The sequence below is a fragment of the Myodes glareolus genome, chromosome 1 (assembly GCF_982192425.1).
Source record: "Myodes glareolus chromosome 1, mMyoGla1.1, whole genome shotgun sequence".
Lineage (NCBI taxonomy): Eukaryota > Metazoa > Chordata > Mammalia > Rodentia > Cricetidae > Myodes > Myodes glareolus.
This window is the reverse complement of record NC_142026.1, coordinates 133,038,014-133,056,158: the sequence shown is the minus strand read 5'-3', so window position 1 is coordinate 133,056,158 and position 18,145 is coordinate 133,038,014. Positions and strand designations below refer to the sequence as shown.

General features: G+C 48.4%; 1 protein-coding gene across 5 annotated transcripts in view; it reads right to left on the bottom strand.

Moving 5' to 3' along the window:
• Arid1b (AT-rich interaction domain 1B) overlaps positions 1-18,145 on the bottom strand; it is a 366,765-nt gene that overhangs the window by 53,312 nt on the left and 295,308 nt on the right. For all 5 annotated transcript variants that reach the window (XM_085687826.2, XM_085687808.2, XM_085687811.2 and 2 more), the window contains one exon: positions 11,418-11,597. In XM_085687826.2, the coding sequence (XP_085543952.2) occupies positions 11,418-11,597 (180 nt within the window). The remainder of the gene's footprint in view (positions 1-11,417; positions 11,598-18,145) is intronic.

Genomic DNA, 18,145 nt, shown 5'->3' with positions numbered 1-18,145 from the left:
CACCTGGTTAAAGCGTTCTGCCCCACGAGTTAATCCAGCTCCTCCAATAACCAAACACACCACTGTTTATAAACGAGAAAACCCTAGCTTGGAGGTCAGGACGGAAGCTCATGCAAACTGATGAGAAAAATCCATGTATTTACCAACGAAACAAGCTATCTCCCAGAAATGAAACAAACATAAAAAAGACAAATGTCTATAGTCTGTGGATAGACTTTCTCAGCTGTCCTGACTACATTCTGGAACATTCTCCCATCACCTAATGACAACACATACAACAAAAACACCAGAAACTGCTCCAGGTGCAGGGGAATTAAGTTAAGTGGCTGCACTGGGAGAGCTCCGGATTTAAGAATTGTGTAGGTGCATGCACACTGGTATATGTGGTTGGGGGGGGGCAGAGGAAACAGCCCCAAAGCAACACCACACGATGGTGGCAGGGGAGTGATTCTGACTGGGGTGCAGGCCCAGGAATCCTGAAGGAGTGTAGACTTCTGTCTGTACAAGCAGTAGGGGAAGAGAAACCTCCGGTGCTGATGTAGGCCAGGCTCTGGGGCGGGACAAGCCCTGTGCTCACTGACTGGGGATTCTTAGGAAACCTGTCTCCAGCGGCTGGTGAATGGGGGGGATGCCAAGGGGAGCAAGCAGGGACATGTCGGGACAGTTCACAGGAAGCAGGAGGGGCAACATGGAGCTGGGAGGGGAAGCAGTTGGAGCTAGCCAGCCTGAGGGTCACATTCCTGAGTGTGCACACATCTGAAGACATAAAGGCATTTTCAGTAGACACAAAATGGACTAATAATAAAAACCTTACTATTATTATACTATTATTATGTGCTACATTCAGTTCTGAGTTCTTCAAAACAATTCGATTCCTTATAAGATGTCCAAGAAAGCATTTCACTGGAACCCTCATTTTGAAGGTGAACACTCAAGACCCAGGGATGACAAGTTACCTGTCCCAAACAACTGGGGAGCCAGGGATGACCCAGGTAGGCTGAGAGTGTGGCTCGGAGGGAAAGCACTTTGTACTGTGTGCAGCCTCTTCAGTGCTTATGTAACCACGCATGACAACATTCAAACAGGATTCTTAAATCCACAAAAGCTGACCGACTTCCATAACCACAGCAAGTGAGACACTCTGGGCTCACCAGGACCTGCTGCTAGGGGCATGGTGGGTGAGCTTTCTTCTTCAAATGTCTGTGAAGTGTGTGCTGTTATTTACTGCTGAGGTGGAGGCCTCTGTTCATGCTGGCCATGGGCTGGCACAGTGCGCCTGCCAAGGGCCAGGGAGTAAATATTTCAAGCACTGGGGGTCAACTACTCAATTCTGTCAATACAGCTTATAGCTCCAAAGAAGCCACATGTAGATACTCACACAGCTCTGATAAGTATGTATTTATAAAACAGAGCCAAAACAAGAGGGAATAATTTGCTGACCTCTGAAGGGGATCAGTGCTGGGTCTTGCCCATAAGCTGTTACACTGGCTCAAGTCAGGAGTGTAAACAGGATGCCATTATGAAGGCTGAGGGTGGGCAGATCCAAGCTCCCTGTTGTAGAATATTATTTTAAGGAGTGTTACATTTGTTTATGCTGGGGAACATTTGTTCTAGTGATGCAAAGATATGTTGCATTTGTCGAACTCTGTGAAACTGTGATTCTTTGCCTGTCTAAAACACCTGATAGTCTAATAAAGAGATGAACAGCCAATAGTGAGGCAGGAGAAAGGATAGGCGGGGCCGGCAGGTAGAGAGGATAAACAGAAGGAGAACTCTGGGAGAAAAAGAAAAGGGGACAAGAAAGATCAAGGAGCGAGAAAAGAAATGGCAGCCACCTGGCCACCCAGCCCCAGAGCCAGCCACCGAGTAAGAGAGGAGGTAAGATATACAGAAGTAAGAAAAAGGAAAGGCCTGGAGGAAAAAGGTAGATGGGATAATTTAAGAAAAGTTGGCTAGAAATAAGCCAAGCTAAGGGCGGGCACTTATAAGAAAGAATGAAACTGTGTGTGATTTATTTGGGAGCTGGGTGGCGGGCCCCCAAAAGAGTCAAGGCACCTAAGAGAAAAAAATTAACCACCAACATTTTCATGTTCCGACGTGGGGTTAGAGTCCAACAAAAGATTCCAATAAAGAGACGAAAATCTGAGGACCTGGAGGAAGGGGCGGGCCAACGGCAGGCCTTCCCTGCACACAGCACCTCTGCAAAGTCAGAATGTGCAGAGATAATCGAGCATGCACTGTTCTTAAACAAAGGCTTAAAATACGTGGAAACTGTTCACAATTGAAAACTTCTTCCAGAAAGTTCTGAAGTGGTTTCCGGGGGTCCCACCTCTGGGTCATCTGCCTGCAGAGGGCCAGCTCAGCAGGAGTAGCACTCTCCTGGATCTTCAGAAAGCTGGCAATGGATGCTTTCCCCATGAGTAGGCACTCTGATGTCACAGCCCCTCACCTGTAGTATCTCTGTCTCAGCTCCTTTTTGGCTTTGCTTTTACCCAGACAAACTCTTTACAGTGCGAGCATCCTAGCAAATGATCACACGCTCACACTATTACTCGGACACTAGTTCGCACCCTCCCAACACCTGATGAACGACTCCTGGGGAAGAAGCCCCTTTCCTTTTGAAAATGACACTTGAAGCCTGCGTTGGTGACACACACCTTTAATCCCAGCACTCTGGGAGGCAGAGGCAGGTGGATCTCTGTGAGTTCGAGGCCAACCTGAGTGAGTTCTAGGACAGCCAGGGCTACCCTGTCTCAAAACAAACAAACAAACAAAAAAGGAAATGACACTTGAATCTTGCCTTAAACAAGCATCTAGACATGGCCACTGCAAACTGTACCCCACTCTGAATGCCATTTTACTAAAGCGAGTTCCTGACCTTATGGAGCTTTGCTTACTGTGCTAAGAGACAGAGATCTCCCATTCTGGGTCTGACTCATTATGGAGTGAGGGCCTAAAAAGCTGATGAATCTTGATGAAGATCCACAGAAGAAAGAATGGCTCAGCTTTCCTGACTGTCCTGTATCCTTCCCCAAGCTTGCATCCTTTGTAGACTCTGGGGATGGTTTGCAGTGGTGGTGGGGGGGGAGCTCCAGCTTCGGCAGGAAGGACTCTGGACGGTTAGTGTGGCCCACAGAGCTCTGATGTGCAGCCTGTATTGGGATTACCACTCTCACTCTATTTCCTTCAGTCGGGCTGACACAGAATCACATGTCTTGGGAGTTGCTCTAATTCTAGAGGCCTCTGTGTGGGGGAAGAAATACAAAGTCCCCTTTCTCTTCCTTGAAGCTTTAAAAGCTTTCCTCACTAAACCCATGTGCCTAGATGACCACCCTTTCTGAAGGCTCTGAATGGCTTCCAGGGTAAAGCCCAGGCCTTAGCATGGAGAGATGAGCTCTGCTTCTGACACTGCCTGGCAGCGCGACCTTTCCGAGTTATTTGACTTCCCCACAGTGGCGCTGTCACCAGAGAGCTGCCACACTAAAGGCACAGAGCCTGCAGCGCTACCATCAGCACTGAGCCACAGGACACCGGGGCCGCTTCCCTACCACCTTTAAAGATGAGCGGATTGGGCAGGGCATGACCCACCCCACGCTATGTAGACTACAGCTCCTATCTGTGCTCCAACAAACAGAATCCAAATGTGGAAGCCAAGCAAAATGTGAGAGGAAAGGCCAGGACTGAGGAGTGAGTCTTCATCCCATGGTTCTCTAATAGATTAGTAATTTGTTGGCACTGGCTCTGACAGAAAACAGATGGGTGCAGCATTAGGCACAATGAAGGCAGCAGATGCCGGGCCAGCCCACCTCAGCTGGACTGCTCTTGCAGCCAAGTCCGAGAGCCCACCAGTTTCAAGTGGGTTCATCTTGGCACACCAGCTTTGGGAAATCAGTCACGAATGAATTCAGATCTCAGCCCAGCAGGAGTTACATTCAAGCACCACATAGAGGAAGCGGCAGCTAGACGCTATTTAAGTCACCACTATTATTTTAGGAGGGCTGCAGATAATTTTGAATCTGACTCGAGCACGTTGGTAGCTGATAGTCATAATCAATACTCCAAGTTCCTGTTCTTAAATCGAGTATTGCTGCTCTCACGTGAGGTCTTGTGCCCAGCCGACAAAGGGCAAGGCCCGGTATTATTCTCCTATGCTGAGAAGGACAAAATATGACAGGCTTCAGAACTTAAACCTTCTATCTTGGATAGAAACAATTCGCATGAGTCACTATATGCTATAAAAACATACATTCGCGGGGTTGGAGAGGGAGCTTCCTGATTAAGAGCACTTACTGCTCTTGCAGAGGACATGGGTTTGGTTCCTAGCAGCTTACAACCTGTAAACTCCAGTTCCAAAGAAAAAGAGGCCTTTTGATCTCTGTGGGCAACAGGCATACACAAGGCAGGTGCACTCACATACATGCAGGCAAACACTCACATACATGAAATAAAAATACAGGCATTTATGATTAGGGTTAAGCATGCATTTACCTTGCTCACTGAGTGTTTCCCGTTTTAATGGCAGTCCTCTACATGAAGTCATGGGCATTGAAATATAACATATATAATAACAAGCATATGCAGTTCTGTAACTATCAGTGCAGCCAGGACCCAGAACACTGTTAGCATGACACAGAACTCCCTTTTCCACACTCAGCATCACACTCCTGACTCAGCACAGGACTGATTAGAGCTCCACTGGTTGTGAACAGAACTCGGGTGGATGCATTTTGTCTCACTTCTTGGGCATTCTAGGAGAGCAAGCTGGGCTCCAGAGTAAGTGTGCTCTTAGCTGACAGGACGCCGCTGTGTACTTTGAGCAGCCACTGGGTATTGTAGGACAGCTACTGATGGCAGCCAGAACTTGATGTTGTCAACTGTTCAAAAGTCCCGGCCATTCTAACAGGCACAAGACAGAATTCTCCATGGCTTTAAAATTTTCATTTCGCTCACAAGAGATAACTAAGTCTTTTCTTATGTGACTTACTGGTAAAAGCCTTTCTGTATTAATAACAAAAAATAGATACATAAAAACCCCCCACAAAACTTCTCTTCCTACCGGGACCATACAATCTTCTTTGGGTCACAGATAAAGTAGTTAAGGAGACCACAAATAGAGGTTCAAAATCAAAGATAACCGACCTTATTAAATCCTACTATTTGGGAGAATAATGGTTTGTGTTTTGCACTGGTATACAAGGCACCTTGCTTTCTCCAGGTCAATAAGCATTTGACACTTTATCAAACCACACTGTCCTCATTCTATACTGCTGGTCACTACAGTAGCAGTTCCAACTTTAGCAAGGTTTCCCTCCTGCATGTGTTAATAACAGTTCTCAAAAAAACCTAATTACAAAGTAGTGCAAGCTCAATACATAAAATATAGAAATGGCAAAGAATCAGCCTTAGTTTCACCTTCCACAGTTTGGGCACAATATAAGACATGGCCTCAGGCACTGCAGAGCCCACCCACCAAGAACCCATACAAGGCAGGTGGCCATGTCTGCTCTGGATTCCGCTCCTTAGCAGCAGCTGTTGAGAAATTGCTCTTCAGAGGCTCTCAAATGCCAGGCCTGTGCCGGCTGCTGGGTGCCAATGGAGGGACACAGGCTATGTCTCCTGGTGAGGACTACGAAGGAAGTGAAGCAGTGACAGCTACAGAGTGTGAGGGACGCAAAGGGCAGTGAGTCACTGCTTCTCCCGGAACTTCAGGGAAACAGGAAGGCTATCATCTGGTGCAGACCCTGGGGACACCTGCGGACAACCAGATGCCAGGCTGACATCAGGTAAATCTGGTGTGCACGTGGCTTCAGAAACCTGCTGTCTCTAAAGCTCAGTTGTTTCACCTATGGATGGAGTAATAATGGCAGACCCTCATTACAGCTACAATGGGGCAAACATTTTACAGCGGCAGGGGCTTCCGGACGCCTGACAAAGCACAGCGAGACACTACAGCGGCAGGAGCTTCCGGACGCCTGACAAAGCTCAGCGAGACAAAAATCTCTTCCATTGTGAGTTCGGAACCAGTGAGCAGCAGAAACAGCGGTGCAGACTCCGGTGCATTCCTCTGACATGACAGGGGAGTAAGCAGGGACATGGAGGAGTATTTAAAGACTGCTACTCCCGAGCTATGGGGGACATCTCGATAACAAGAATGAAGGTCCCCGAGAGTAAGAGACACATCTGCCACACACTGCAGAACTCCACATCTTCCTTGGGCCCAGAGGGGCTGCACCAGGCACCAGGGACAGAGGATGCAGGAGGAGGTGAGGAGGTGCCTGCTCCACTGGTTGCAGCCTATGGAATCCCCTTGAAAGGCTACTAGGAACATTCTCAGTGACCTGTGATCTCAGTGACCTGTGAAATGCAGGCCAACACCGCTGGCTTTCATTACAGAAGGGAACCAGGAGCTTCACAGGAGTCAAATGTAGAGCGGCTTTATGAAGTTTTCATTTTAAATTAATTTTCACTGTAAATTTCCAATTTATAGGGTTTGACCAAATCATGGTAATCATCAGACTAGGAGACATCCATGCTTAAACTCTGTTATATGAAGGCTACATTTGAGCATCCAGATATGACTTGGTTATACTAACCACTCTGGCAATACAATGATCTAATTTGGTTTTCTCCCTAGTAAGATTGAGGATTAGAATATTCCTTTAATCAGAACCAAATGGTTAGAATGTGGAATGAATCCTTTTGTCCAGTGTCAAAGGTTAGCATGACAAGCACATTGTCAGCTGTTTCAAGGGGAAATGAAGGGAGTGTTGTGGGATTCCCTCTATGCTATGAATATGTTTTATTACCAGTGGTTAATAGAGAAGCTGCTTTTGGCCAACGGCTTAACAGAATATAGCCAGGCTGGAATGAGTGTGTGTGTGTATATATATATATATATATATATATATATATAGAGAGAGAGAGAGAGAGAGAGAGAGAAAGAGAGAGTGTAGGCAGAGTTGAGGAGACACCATGTAGCTGCTGAAGGAGACAGATGCCCTAGAACCTTACAGGTAAACCATGAGTCTTGTGGTAAAATACAAAATAAAAGGAATGGGTAAATTTAAGATGCAAGATGTAGCTAGGAATATGCTAGAGTCATTGGCCAGGCAGTGCTGCAATTAATATAGTTTCTGAGTGATTATTTCGGGTCTGGGTAGCCGGAAAATAAGTAAGCAGCCTCTGCCTACAAGGGAGGGGCGTGAAGGAAAGCCCTGTACAGAGACGGCCTCTGGAACACTAACCAGGCTGCGCCAGTCTCCAGCAGAGATGGTAGGGTGGGGGGGGGGCAGGCAGAACTCACTGAGTCTTCATACTCGATGGAACTTTAAGGACGGGAGCCCTGGGTCATGGTGACACTGGGCATCCACGTGGAACTCTCAACAGTTAGCAGGCAGACAGCTTCTGACATTTATACCTTGCATCCCTGGACCTGAAATAGTTGCTAAATTACCATGCAATTCACAGTCCTGGAGCAGCGCTCACTCCACCTGAACACCATTCACAACTTGATTTGGCTGAATTTGAGAGAAGAAGGAAAGTCCAGGACTCAGATGGTGTCTCATCGCTTTAAAGAAAACCCCTGAAACCTTTCTGAAGATACCTTTTCCAAAGTAATTGGTGATAGAAGCTCCCCAGGCCGCATCCTCAGATACACACTAGAGAAAGCGGAGGCAGCTGCAGCCCGTGCAGACTCCAGACGCCTCTCCAGAAGTGAACTGGTGGGAGCCCAGACTCCGAGTCAGTTACCTGCTGAGGGCGATGCTGCACATCCAGCAAACTGAGGCCAGACCCTTGCTTTTGGGTTAGGGACCCAAGCTGAGCAGTGTCCGAGGATGGGCAGTGTGAGATGCTTTTCTCGGGAAGAAGCAGGCGGCCATGGAGATCAGACTGATTCGAAGAAGCAGGCGGCCATGGAGATCAGACTGATTTCTGCCCTCTTTCCCCCAAATTCATCATTAATAATTAACGCTAATTCCATAATTCCCTTCTATTTGTAGAAGTGAGTCCCTGAGGCCCTCTCTCCTCGTAAACACTTAGCAAGGGTGGTTATTACATGTGCTTGCTTGAAGGTAGGGAAGTGCTAGTTCATAGACTATGCTGTAATTAAACACTTTTACACATTTAGTTTGGTTTCATCTTATTTGAATACTTAATAATTCAATTTTGAGGCATCATGCTGTATGTCTAACACCCTTTCCTTCTGTAAATCATAGGAATTATTTCTCTAATCTCCTTCATATTCCTTCTTCATTATAAGTTTTTAAATTTTAATTAACTTCTTTTTTGAGTCAGAGAGTCACTCTGTACCCTGAGTTGAGCTTAAACTTGCAGCAATCCTCCTGCCTCAGCTTCTCCGTGCTTGGATTACAGCTGTGAATTAGCACACTTGTCAGGGCCCTTAGTGTTTCTGGGACTTCCCCATTCCTAAAGTTCCAAGATGGTCTTTGTTCTTGAAGAGAAGAAGTCAGTCTTTATCTCTCCCACACTCATGGAATGAGCGCACAATGAAGAAGGAGCCCAACTGAGGCCTGGGAGGGGTAGCTGGTAGCCATGGAGTGGCCTCTGCCATCACTCAGCCTGGTCCTACCTGTGGGGATGAAGGGCACACAGGCCAGCCTGCCAAAGTCTGCTTTTCTATCTGCAAAGTGCTGACTGGCTCACTCAGAACACACCAGCAGTCTGCATGAAGATGGAGTGTGCACCTTAGAGATGCGGAGAAAAGCTGTCTGCTCTCCTGGCTCAAATGTGGACACTGCTCAGGATATGGCCCCGCCCTCAGCGGCACACAATAAGCATTGGTTGGTGTTTTGTTCTCGTTTTTTCCAGACAGTATCTTACTAAGTAGCCTAGGCTGGCCTCCCATTTACAGTGATCTTCCTGCCTCTGCCTCCCAAATGCTGGGATTACAGGCGTGAGCCCTGGCTTCTTTGGCTAATAACAGTTTTGAAGCTGCTGCCTCTGATGATAAAAAGGGTTAGCCAAAGAAGCTGTAAAGTGTCTTCCTCTTAAAACAAATGAACCCCAGGATAAAGTTGTCATATTAACAGCCTGAGGGTTGAGACTAGAGACCTGTCCCACACAGTGGTGTCTTTCTGACTGTGACCTACTAGAGCTGCTTTACCAGTAATTTAAATGCTTAAGATGAAGAAGGGGAACCCTCCTTTAGAGGTCTGCCTCACGGGAATGCCAAGGAGGAAGCATAGGCAGGCAGTCCCTGACCTGAGCACGCCAGGTCCTATCCCTTAGTGCTTGCTAGGACAAGACAGGGGCCTGGGGTTGAACATGGGCAGAGACTGGACATTGGTTTAAGATCACTAGTGCCAGTGTGGGGCCTGAGGAGGGGCCGTGGCTCGGGGTGGATCATGGTGTTGATGCCACACAGGAAGGAGGCTTGGTCAGAGGCCTGAGATGGAGAGGCTGACAGAGGACCCAGAGTGGACACCACCCTCGCTTCAGATTGTTCTGACTGTCATCTTGTACCGAGAAACCCACAGAAATGCCTTCCTGACGATACACCACTGCTGTGCACGGACCCAGGGCTGTGCTGTGGAAAAGACCCTCGGACTGAAGCAAATAGGTAGAATGCCAGACCAGGAAGCAACTTCCCTCCAAGGCGATATAAACATGTTTCTTCTGGGGGAGAAGGAAGTCACAGGAAGGGTTTGTGACACAGAGCAGTTTGTGTGAGGGCGGATTTGCCTGGCTCAGTTCTTAAACAAAGGATAGTTCAATGCAGTGACGTGGAGAGATGAAGGGATTGTCTAAAAAAGAAATCCATTTCTCAGCAATGGCCTTCCCTGATCTCAACTGCTATAGCAGAGCTTACATCTTACGCATAGGCACTCCTCAGAGGATCCAAGAAATCACAAGCACAGAGCTCATGTGTGAAGCCTGCATGAAGCCCACATGGGTCTGCATGAAACCCACATGGTTTGAGGTCAAGGCTGAGACCCCCAGTAGTCCCAGTTCTGAGAACATGGTTCCAGCCTTGTCCAAATACATCTCAGGAAAGGTCCACACCTTTTGTAACTACAGAATTTATAAACACTTGCCCAAGCTTCTTTCTATGATAGCTAAGGAGCCCAGTTTTGCTTGTGAAGAGCCCATGCAGACCTGGTAAGGGGGTAGGCAGGTAGGCTCCCACAGGGAATTTGGCTTGGGGTCCATCTCAGCTCAGCTGCGAACCGGGCTCCTCATTGTATTAGCGGCATAGAAGACTTCACGACATGCTATGAAGTCAGTCATAGCAAACCCCAAGGTTCTGCCCACCCTGCCCACATGCACATAAACGAAGCAGGAAGGGGTCATTTGGAAAGGGTTATTGGGTATTCTCATGCTCTCCCAGCAACAGAAGAAGCTGAAAGATAGGCACAATAAAGCAACATGAGGTAAAGAAACTGTCCCATCGATGATAACTCTAAGAATACCTAACATCTTTTATAGACGGGGCTTCAAGGTAAGACACTGGTGAGTCACTGTTTGCAGATGAGAAGTACTTGCTCCTGGACAAGCCACGGTTTCCAGGGCCTTCAGGATACTTGCTGATCCTCAGAGGGCCTCATGGGCTGGCCAGGCTCTGGGAGCCTCCGTTTGTTTATTCCACAGACACAGATCCCAATGAGATGCAGCTTCCCGTGGGCAGAAGCAACTGCCTGTCTTTGGGGCACTTGTCTTAACTTGGAATATTCCTGAATTCTCAGATATGAGGATTTTTCGAGCAACCACACCAGATTATCTCAGTCTATCCAAATGATCCACTAATGTCTAATTTCAGTACACTAAACATAATTCAGGCACGATACTTTAAATGTCTTAGTACCAAAAGTGACTCCAAAATTCACCTGTCAGTTTTAAAGACACAGCAACAGGGCTCTACACAGACCTGACGCTTCAGGAAGGTGGCATGGAAACTGATATGGGTACGGTTCTGCACATGTTCCTATCCCCTCATCGCCTTCCAGCCCCAGACCTGCATCCGTGCCAGCCTGTGTTCTGTGAGGATGCAAGGGTCAGGAAAGTGGGAGCTACTGTGTGTCTTCTGTAGCACCTGAGGAAAGACTAGGCCCTGGACTGGAGAGGCTACCAGGGCGTGTGTGCTGTTAAGAACTGGCAGGCTACACGAATGGCCAATTTAAACAGGAGACATTCTGAGGATGTGGCTGTGCCTTTCTTCACCAGCACTTGGAGCTACACCCCAGGACCGGGTCTGCACCGTTCCTATGTGAGCATTTACCCAGAGGCCAAGCCCTACATGCTAGGACGGTGGCTGTACTTTCTACCATCACAGCTTCGATTAACTTCACCATCTGCCATAGTGAACAACAGAATTGTGATGCCTGTTTATACCATTAAAGTCCTGAGGAGCACATTAAGAAAACCCCCTTCCTCCCACCACCATGCTTTGCCTTCATTACCTTGGGGTCCATACTGGCTCATCTGTGGACCGTAAGTGCCACTTGAGTTACTCTGCTGAAAGTTACTGATTCCAGGATGCATCTGGCCCCCAGGAGAAGGGTGGGGTGACATGGATGGTCCTGCCTGCTGAGGTCCGTACTGAGACATCTGGGGGTTTCTCTGTGTGCCTGACATAAAACCTACATGGGAAACAAACAGAAACAGTCACGCAGGTGTCTTATCATTTTTGTATACACAAAATATCCGTGGGATCCTGTAGAAGGTAGATGGGGAGAGGGTTGGGACCCCCTGGCTCCCGCAGAGAAACATCCAAGACATCTCAAATCCAGGGAGGAAGATCTGGGGGAGCGCCATGGGGGTGAAGAGGAAGTCCCCACTACCTCCTCTGTAGATGGGCCACAGACAAGCAAAGCAGGGTAACTTCCACTCATACCAGGGCGGGATGGGCTCCGTGCCTTCTCTGTGGGGCACAGGTCTACAGCACCGGAGCGCCTTCCGTCCTGACAGCTTGAGCACCCATGAGGAGCCAACTCACTGCACTGCAGGGACCCAGCCCATTTGTGTTTTGCACCTCAGCATTTTTTCCAACTTCCACCCTTGAATCTGCTCTGCCAGCCACAGTCCCACCTGTGTGTGACGTCATCACAGGCCCAGAATCTGCTCTGTCAGTCACAGTCCCACCTGTGTGTGACGTCATCACAGGCCCAGAATCTGCTCTGCCAGCCACAGTCCCACCTGTGGGTGACGTCATCACAGGCCCAGAATCTGCTCTGCCAGCCACAGTCCCACCTGTGTGTGACGTCATCACAGGCCCAGAATCTGCTCTGTCAGCCACAGTCCCACCTGTGTGTGACGTCACCACAGGCCCAGCCGCTTCTGTCAACAGTCCCCTCCCAGTCACACTGGATCCGGCAGCCTGTCTTGATGACACTGTGAATGGCTCATCTCTTCAGTCCCCGTTCTGCAAAGTCTGCCTCCTGCTATTGGTCTAACTACTCAGGCCCCTCCTCTTAGTCCTTACTACAAAGCTGCAGGAGCTAATGTTCAGGACTAAAGAGAGGTACCAGACAAACCCTTCACTCACATGAAGCCCTCACAGCTTCCCGCAGCACTGAGGCCTGCAATACACCGTCTGCTGGAGGCCCCTCACGTGGACCCCACGGACACAGTTTCTCTCCCTCTGCTGTCATGTCTATCTGCCAGCCTTGTCCATCCCAGAAGATTGTATCAAGCGCTGACCTTCAACAAAATCGAATACTGTCCTGTCTCTACTTCTCAGAAGTCTCTTCATGTGCACATTCTTCTACTGCGTTCCCTGAATGCCCAACTTCAAGCTGGATCACCTTTCCCACACTTTCTCACGCCTTCTAAATCCGTTTCATCATCTCTACGTGCAGCATCACTTCTACATGCCTACGTGATGTGTGTAGGCATGTTCACATGTGTGTGGGTGCACCTGTCTGCACATGCATGTGAAGGGCCGAAGTTGGTATCTGGTGTCTTCCTCCACCACTCTCCATCACATTTACAAGGCAGCGTCTCTCGCTGAACCCAGCTTAGCAGTTCCGGCGAGCTCAGCTCACCAGCTTGCCCCAGGGTTCCAGTCTCTGCCTGAGTGCGGGAGTCAGAGGCTGCTGCACATCTACCTGGCTCTGACACATGCTCTGGTATCTAGAGACTTCTCCATGCTTGGAAGAAAAGCTCCAAGGAGTCTTTCTCCAGCCACTAGACTGTTTTTAACTAACTTATTCCTTCTCTTCCTCACTAAGAAGTGACACAAAACAAAAACCAAAGATCACGTCTCACTCAACACCTCAGCCTGTCTGTGGTACACGGGCTGCATTCCACACCCTTTTATGACCCAGTGCAGGCTGGATCTCCCTGGACGGCACGCACCTGGTGTACTCCCTGCACTGGGATGAGTGGCGGCAGTACCACACCCGACCCAAACCGCTTTCTGAGTAACTGGACGGGTGTCTAAGATGCTGCAGAGCATAACACAGTAGGCTCTTGATAAACAGGTATTTAATGCATCAGAAAACCACATGCTTAAATTCTAGAGAAATACAAAGTTAGCAATACCCTCTTGAGCAGCCTAGGCCAACAGAAGTATGTGTTCAAATAGCATACTGACAAAAGGCAACCTGAGACAGGTCGCCATCGCAAGTGTGTTGGGGGAGAATGCTCACGTTTCTCAGTAGGGACTCTGGCTGGGGAGAGGCAGGTACGCCTGTTCAGAGCTGAACCCAGAGTGGGGCCTCCGCAGCTGCAGGGAAAAACAGGCCTGCAGGAAGGCAGTTAAGTGTAGGAAAGCAAAGTCACCAGGTAACAGAGACCAGGGCTTACATTTCCTGAGAACAAAATGAGCTCTTCTAACACGGCTTCTGCCTAAAGAGACATACAGCGAAAGCGAGGAGAGCTTCTTATTATCCATCTAATTTATTTATAAAAAGGAATCTTATGAAATTGGGCTCAATTGGCAGCTCCTAGATAGAAATCATCAGAGAAAATGTTTGCTTTGCCAATCTGAAAACAAGCGGGAATCAGGGCACTGACATTACTCTAAATGACTGCATCTTCAGATGTTCCACGGAGCCGTACCCAAGCTTTCCTAGGAAATCCTCCAGGTTTTCAGACAGTGCCCTGGCTAACAGAAAAGGCGCTCAGATCCACAGGGCTGTGTGCAACCGCTTCCCTTGTGGCTGGTTAGCGCTGCCATGCAGGCCCTTTCAGCATTCAGCTGTCCCTCAACTGTAGCTCAATCACCAACTAACTTTGCTGGGCTGGGGACAGAAGGCCTGCTCCCAGGGTTGCGTCTTCAGTTCAGAATCTAGTTGGTCAGATATGTAAATGAATTTATTACAGTGCTACTATAACTTGCAACTTTACATAATTTCTCTGGGGCCCCAGTTGCCTCCTCTTAAAATAAAGACTCCTGTAAGGTTCAACAGAGTCAGCATGACAGAGAGTTCTGCAAGACTAGGTAAATTCCTGGTCTATACATCGCCAAGGATACCTTTGGACTCTGGGACGCAGTATCCATCAACAAAGGATAAGCTAATGTTTACTGTGCACCCGCTTTTACTTTAATATGTGGAGTCTGTATGACCTGGGGGCTCAGGTGTGTACATGTTCCAAGGGGTTTGGGAAGGGCATGTCCTGGGAAGCAACCCGCTTGTTCTGCTTCCCACCAGAGTCTCTGGCTAGGGCAGCCACTGCTTCAGTGCGCTCTTCGGGAGCTCTACAGTGTGCGGCTGTGCTGTGCTGCACTTTCTACTTTTCTTCTTGTGAGTGAATCTGAATGCTCCTCTGGGCTCCTTTAGGATCCCGTGCTCTTGCCATCTGTCTCAACGCATCAGCCACTGTCTCTGATACTCTCCTGCACACAGCAGTGACCTCCCAAGCACACAGGGCTTACAGCCTGCTCTGCGATCTGCAGAGAGCTGGACTCTTGGTTCGAATACCAGCACTGGCCAGATGATGCCACGACAGCAAAGGGACAGGAGGACAGGACCCCGCACACTTTTCAAGCTAATGCTGCTGCAATGTGCAGAATGAAGAAAGGACTGGAGGGGAGCTGTGTTTAGAGAGGCAAGGCCAGCCAGAGACTCACAGCCATACATCAGTCGATATAGACTCACAGCTGGCCACCAGCAGGAATTCTACTAAAGAACACTTCTAGTTGCCCCCTCCCCCGCAGTTCTGGGACTAGGCCCCCACACTTGGTGCATGATAGGCGTATACCACTGAGTTACACTCCCAGGTCCCAGGACGTTCAATTTTTAAACAGTTACGGAATACTGACATAAACTTCTAAAGAGATTGGTGAAAAGTGAGCACAAGTTGCTTGAGAAAGAGGTATTTCCCCTCTGTCTAAATCTAGAACAATACGTACATTTGTGACGTGGGGACAGACACGCTGTGAGGAGAAAGCCACCATAAGAAGACCTAGCCCCATCAGCTCCCAACAAACACCACTAAAAGCAACCAGCCTGTCCCCAAGTGGTCAGCAGGGGTGGTCTGGTTCACGGCAGCATGGATGGGGGCTAGTTTGGTGTCAAGGTCTGCTGTATAGACGCCAACTAGACTCTTAAGCCCTTCTCATCTTAGGGGCTCGACAGTGGCTCGGCATGCCAGCTCTAGTTAGCTCTCTGTCATTTCAGACAGACATATTTGTTGTCTCCTGCAGGGAGGGGGAGGGGCTATGTCTGCAAGCTCTTTGGACTTGGTCATTCAATTGTTTGTGCTATTATTTTAAATCTTCACAGAAGGAAATGGGCATTGTAAGCATTTCTTCTCCCTCAAAAGGAAAAAAAATCAAATTTCAATAAAATATTTCTGCCTATTTATGGTGTTACTGTTTATTTGCCTGTATTTTGCTTTTAGGAAGTTATTACAGAATGGCAGCTTGTGACAGTGGAGAAGAGAAAACCTGACAGCTGAGAGAACACAGCTGTACTTGTGCAAGGTGTGAAGTGTCGCTAGCTACAAGCAGACTTTCTAGCAAGGGAAGCTTAGAGAGTAGAGGGTGAAAAGCCTCCACACCGAGCCACTGTACGTAGTAAAGAATCACGTGTCCCAACCAAGTATCTACAGGAGGAAATTCAAACGCAGGACAAAGCACTAGATTAGGCAATTATTTGTATTATATAGAGGAATGTTTATTACTAAAAATGTCCCATGAAGATAAAACTTACATCTCTCTCTCTCACAAACAAGGAGTTTCATAGAGGCCAGGAAAGATGCATAGCCTCCGACCTGCCTCTGCCACAAGTGACTGTGAGTACCCACGCGGGGCAGAGCATGGGAGACCGTGAGCACCCATGTGGGGCAGGGCACAGGAGACCGTGAGCACCCATGTGGGGCAGGGCACAGGAGACCGTGAGCACCCACACGGGGCAGAGCATGGTTGACTGTGAACATCCACATGGAGCAGGGCAGGCTCTTCTTTCCCTGGGCTATGGAATCATTCTGAGAGTCAAGCAGAGAAAGTGTACACGAAAGCATGCTTTTGTGCTGAAGAGCCCCGTGGATGCTATACAAGGCAGTTATTGCCGGACAGTGAGCCTACCAACACTCTATTCACTGTGTGAGTGCCAACCTAAGCCACCAAGCTGGTATCTAGGTTCATGACAATGTTACACAAATGGACCTGCAGGCTCCATTCTACTCTAGCCTTCATCAACTAAAGAAAAGAACCTTTTTAAAGGAAATGCTGAGATTTTGTGCTACTTATGAACTTAAATACATAACAGACAGTTTAAAAGAGATATTTTATACCACCACTGATGTGTGTTTATTTATTCATGTACCCTTTGGCTCACAAAGCAAGCTTTATCCCTACTATGTGCAATCTGCAGTCAGATGGGAAGAGAAACTCACTAGGGAAAGCACAGTTGGATAAACTGCTTAGTGTCCTCCTTTTTGCATTGTGCCAAAAGGCCTTGCACCTTTATCCCCAGGGACTCCCACCCTGATGGTCCCACCTGTCACCACCCTTGGCGTTGTAGGACAGAAGGTGTTTTTCACGTGTGGCCAGCAGCATGACCCCTGCACTAGAGTAGCCAGCATGCTGACATGGCGGTCTTTTCCTGTAACTGGCTTTCCCACAGACTGTGAGCACCTGCGGCTTTAAGCCCTCCTTTCTCATCTGCCCGGGCAGTGTCGGGTGTGCAGGTGGAGCAAACACACATGCCCAGAGTGACTAATGGGGCAGCTCCATCCAGAGTCCTGTACTTCTACTGTATAAAACAGGATTGGCCAGTTCTTGCCTTGTGTTCAGAGTCCTTCCCAAGGGAAGGCTGTCATGAGAAGGAGCAACTGACAGGAGAGGAAGACTGGGCGCTGAATGGGGAAGAAAGCACAGCTGTCTCCACCACCTAAACATGTGCCAATATACCCCTCTGCCCAACCCCACTGTGCCTGCAGCCATGAAGACTGCGGGCTCTGGTCAGAAAACCCAGGCTAAAATGTGGAGCTACCACATGGGAGCCTGTCTGCTGCCATTTCTGACAACTGCACCTCCCTTATATGGGAAATGAAATGAAGAGCTGACGCATTCACACAAAAGATGCTTTTAAGAGTCAGATACAAACTCCTCAGGAGCTTATAGATAACCCACCATTTACCTCTGGCCACAAACCCATCTCTTTGCCAGGCTCCCCTACAAACTATTTACTAGTGAAGCAAACCATACTCTAAGTCCCTGTAAGTGGTTACTTCCCCAGGTGGAATGCTGTCCCCAAGCACCTCTGGCCTGCAGTCTGAGCCCTTGCCTAGGAAGAAGCAAGTGGCCGTAGGGCCTGTTTGCTGAGTTCTCTTTCCATAGTCAGCCAGAGCTGACTTCAATATTCAGAAAGCACAGATCCAATTTCTAGAACCAAATGGCTGGTTCTAGAAATAACTGGTAGGCCACAATATGTGGGTCAGATAAGACAAGCCTGCCAATCTCAAGCCATTTCAGGCCTGACCAGCTCTGGGTGTCCCATGACTCAAGTGTACAGTTTTCTTGGCCTATGAGGGCAACGGGTAGAGGGGAGGAGAATACGAATGAGCACTTCCTGTCAAGAGTCTGAACAGATATTCCAGATGAAGAGTGAGAACGGGCTGCAGCTTTTCTAACCTCAGGGCCACAAGCATCGGTGGATAGCAATGACATGATAACCATGAACATAATGGATAGCAACCCACTAGGATTTTCTGAAGGTGTGGAGACCAAGGACTTCCC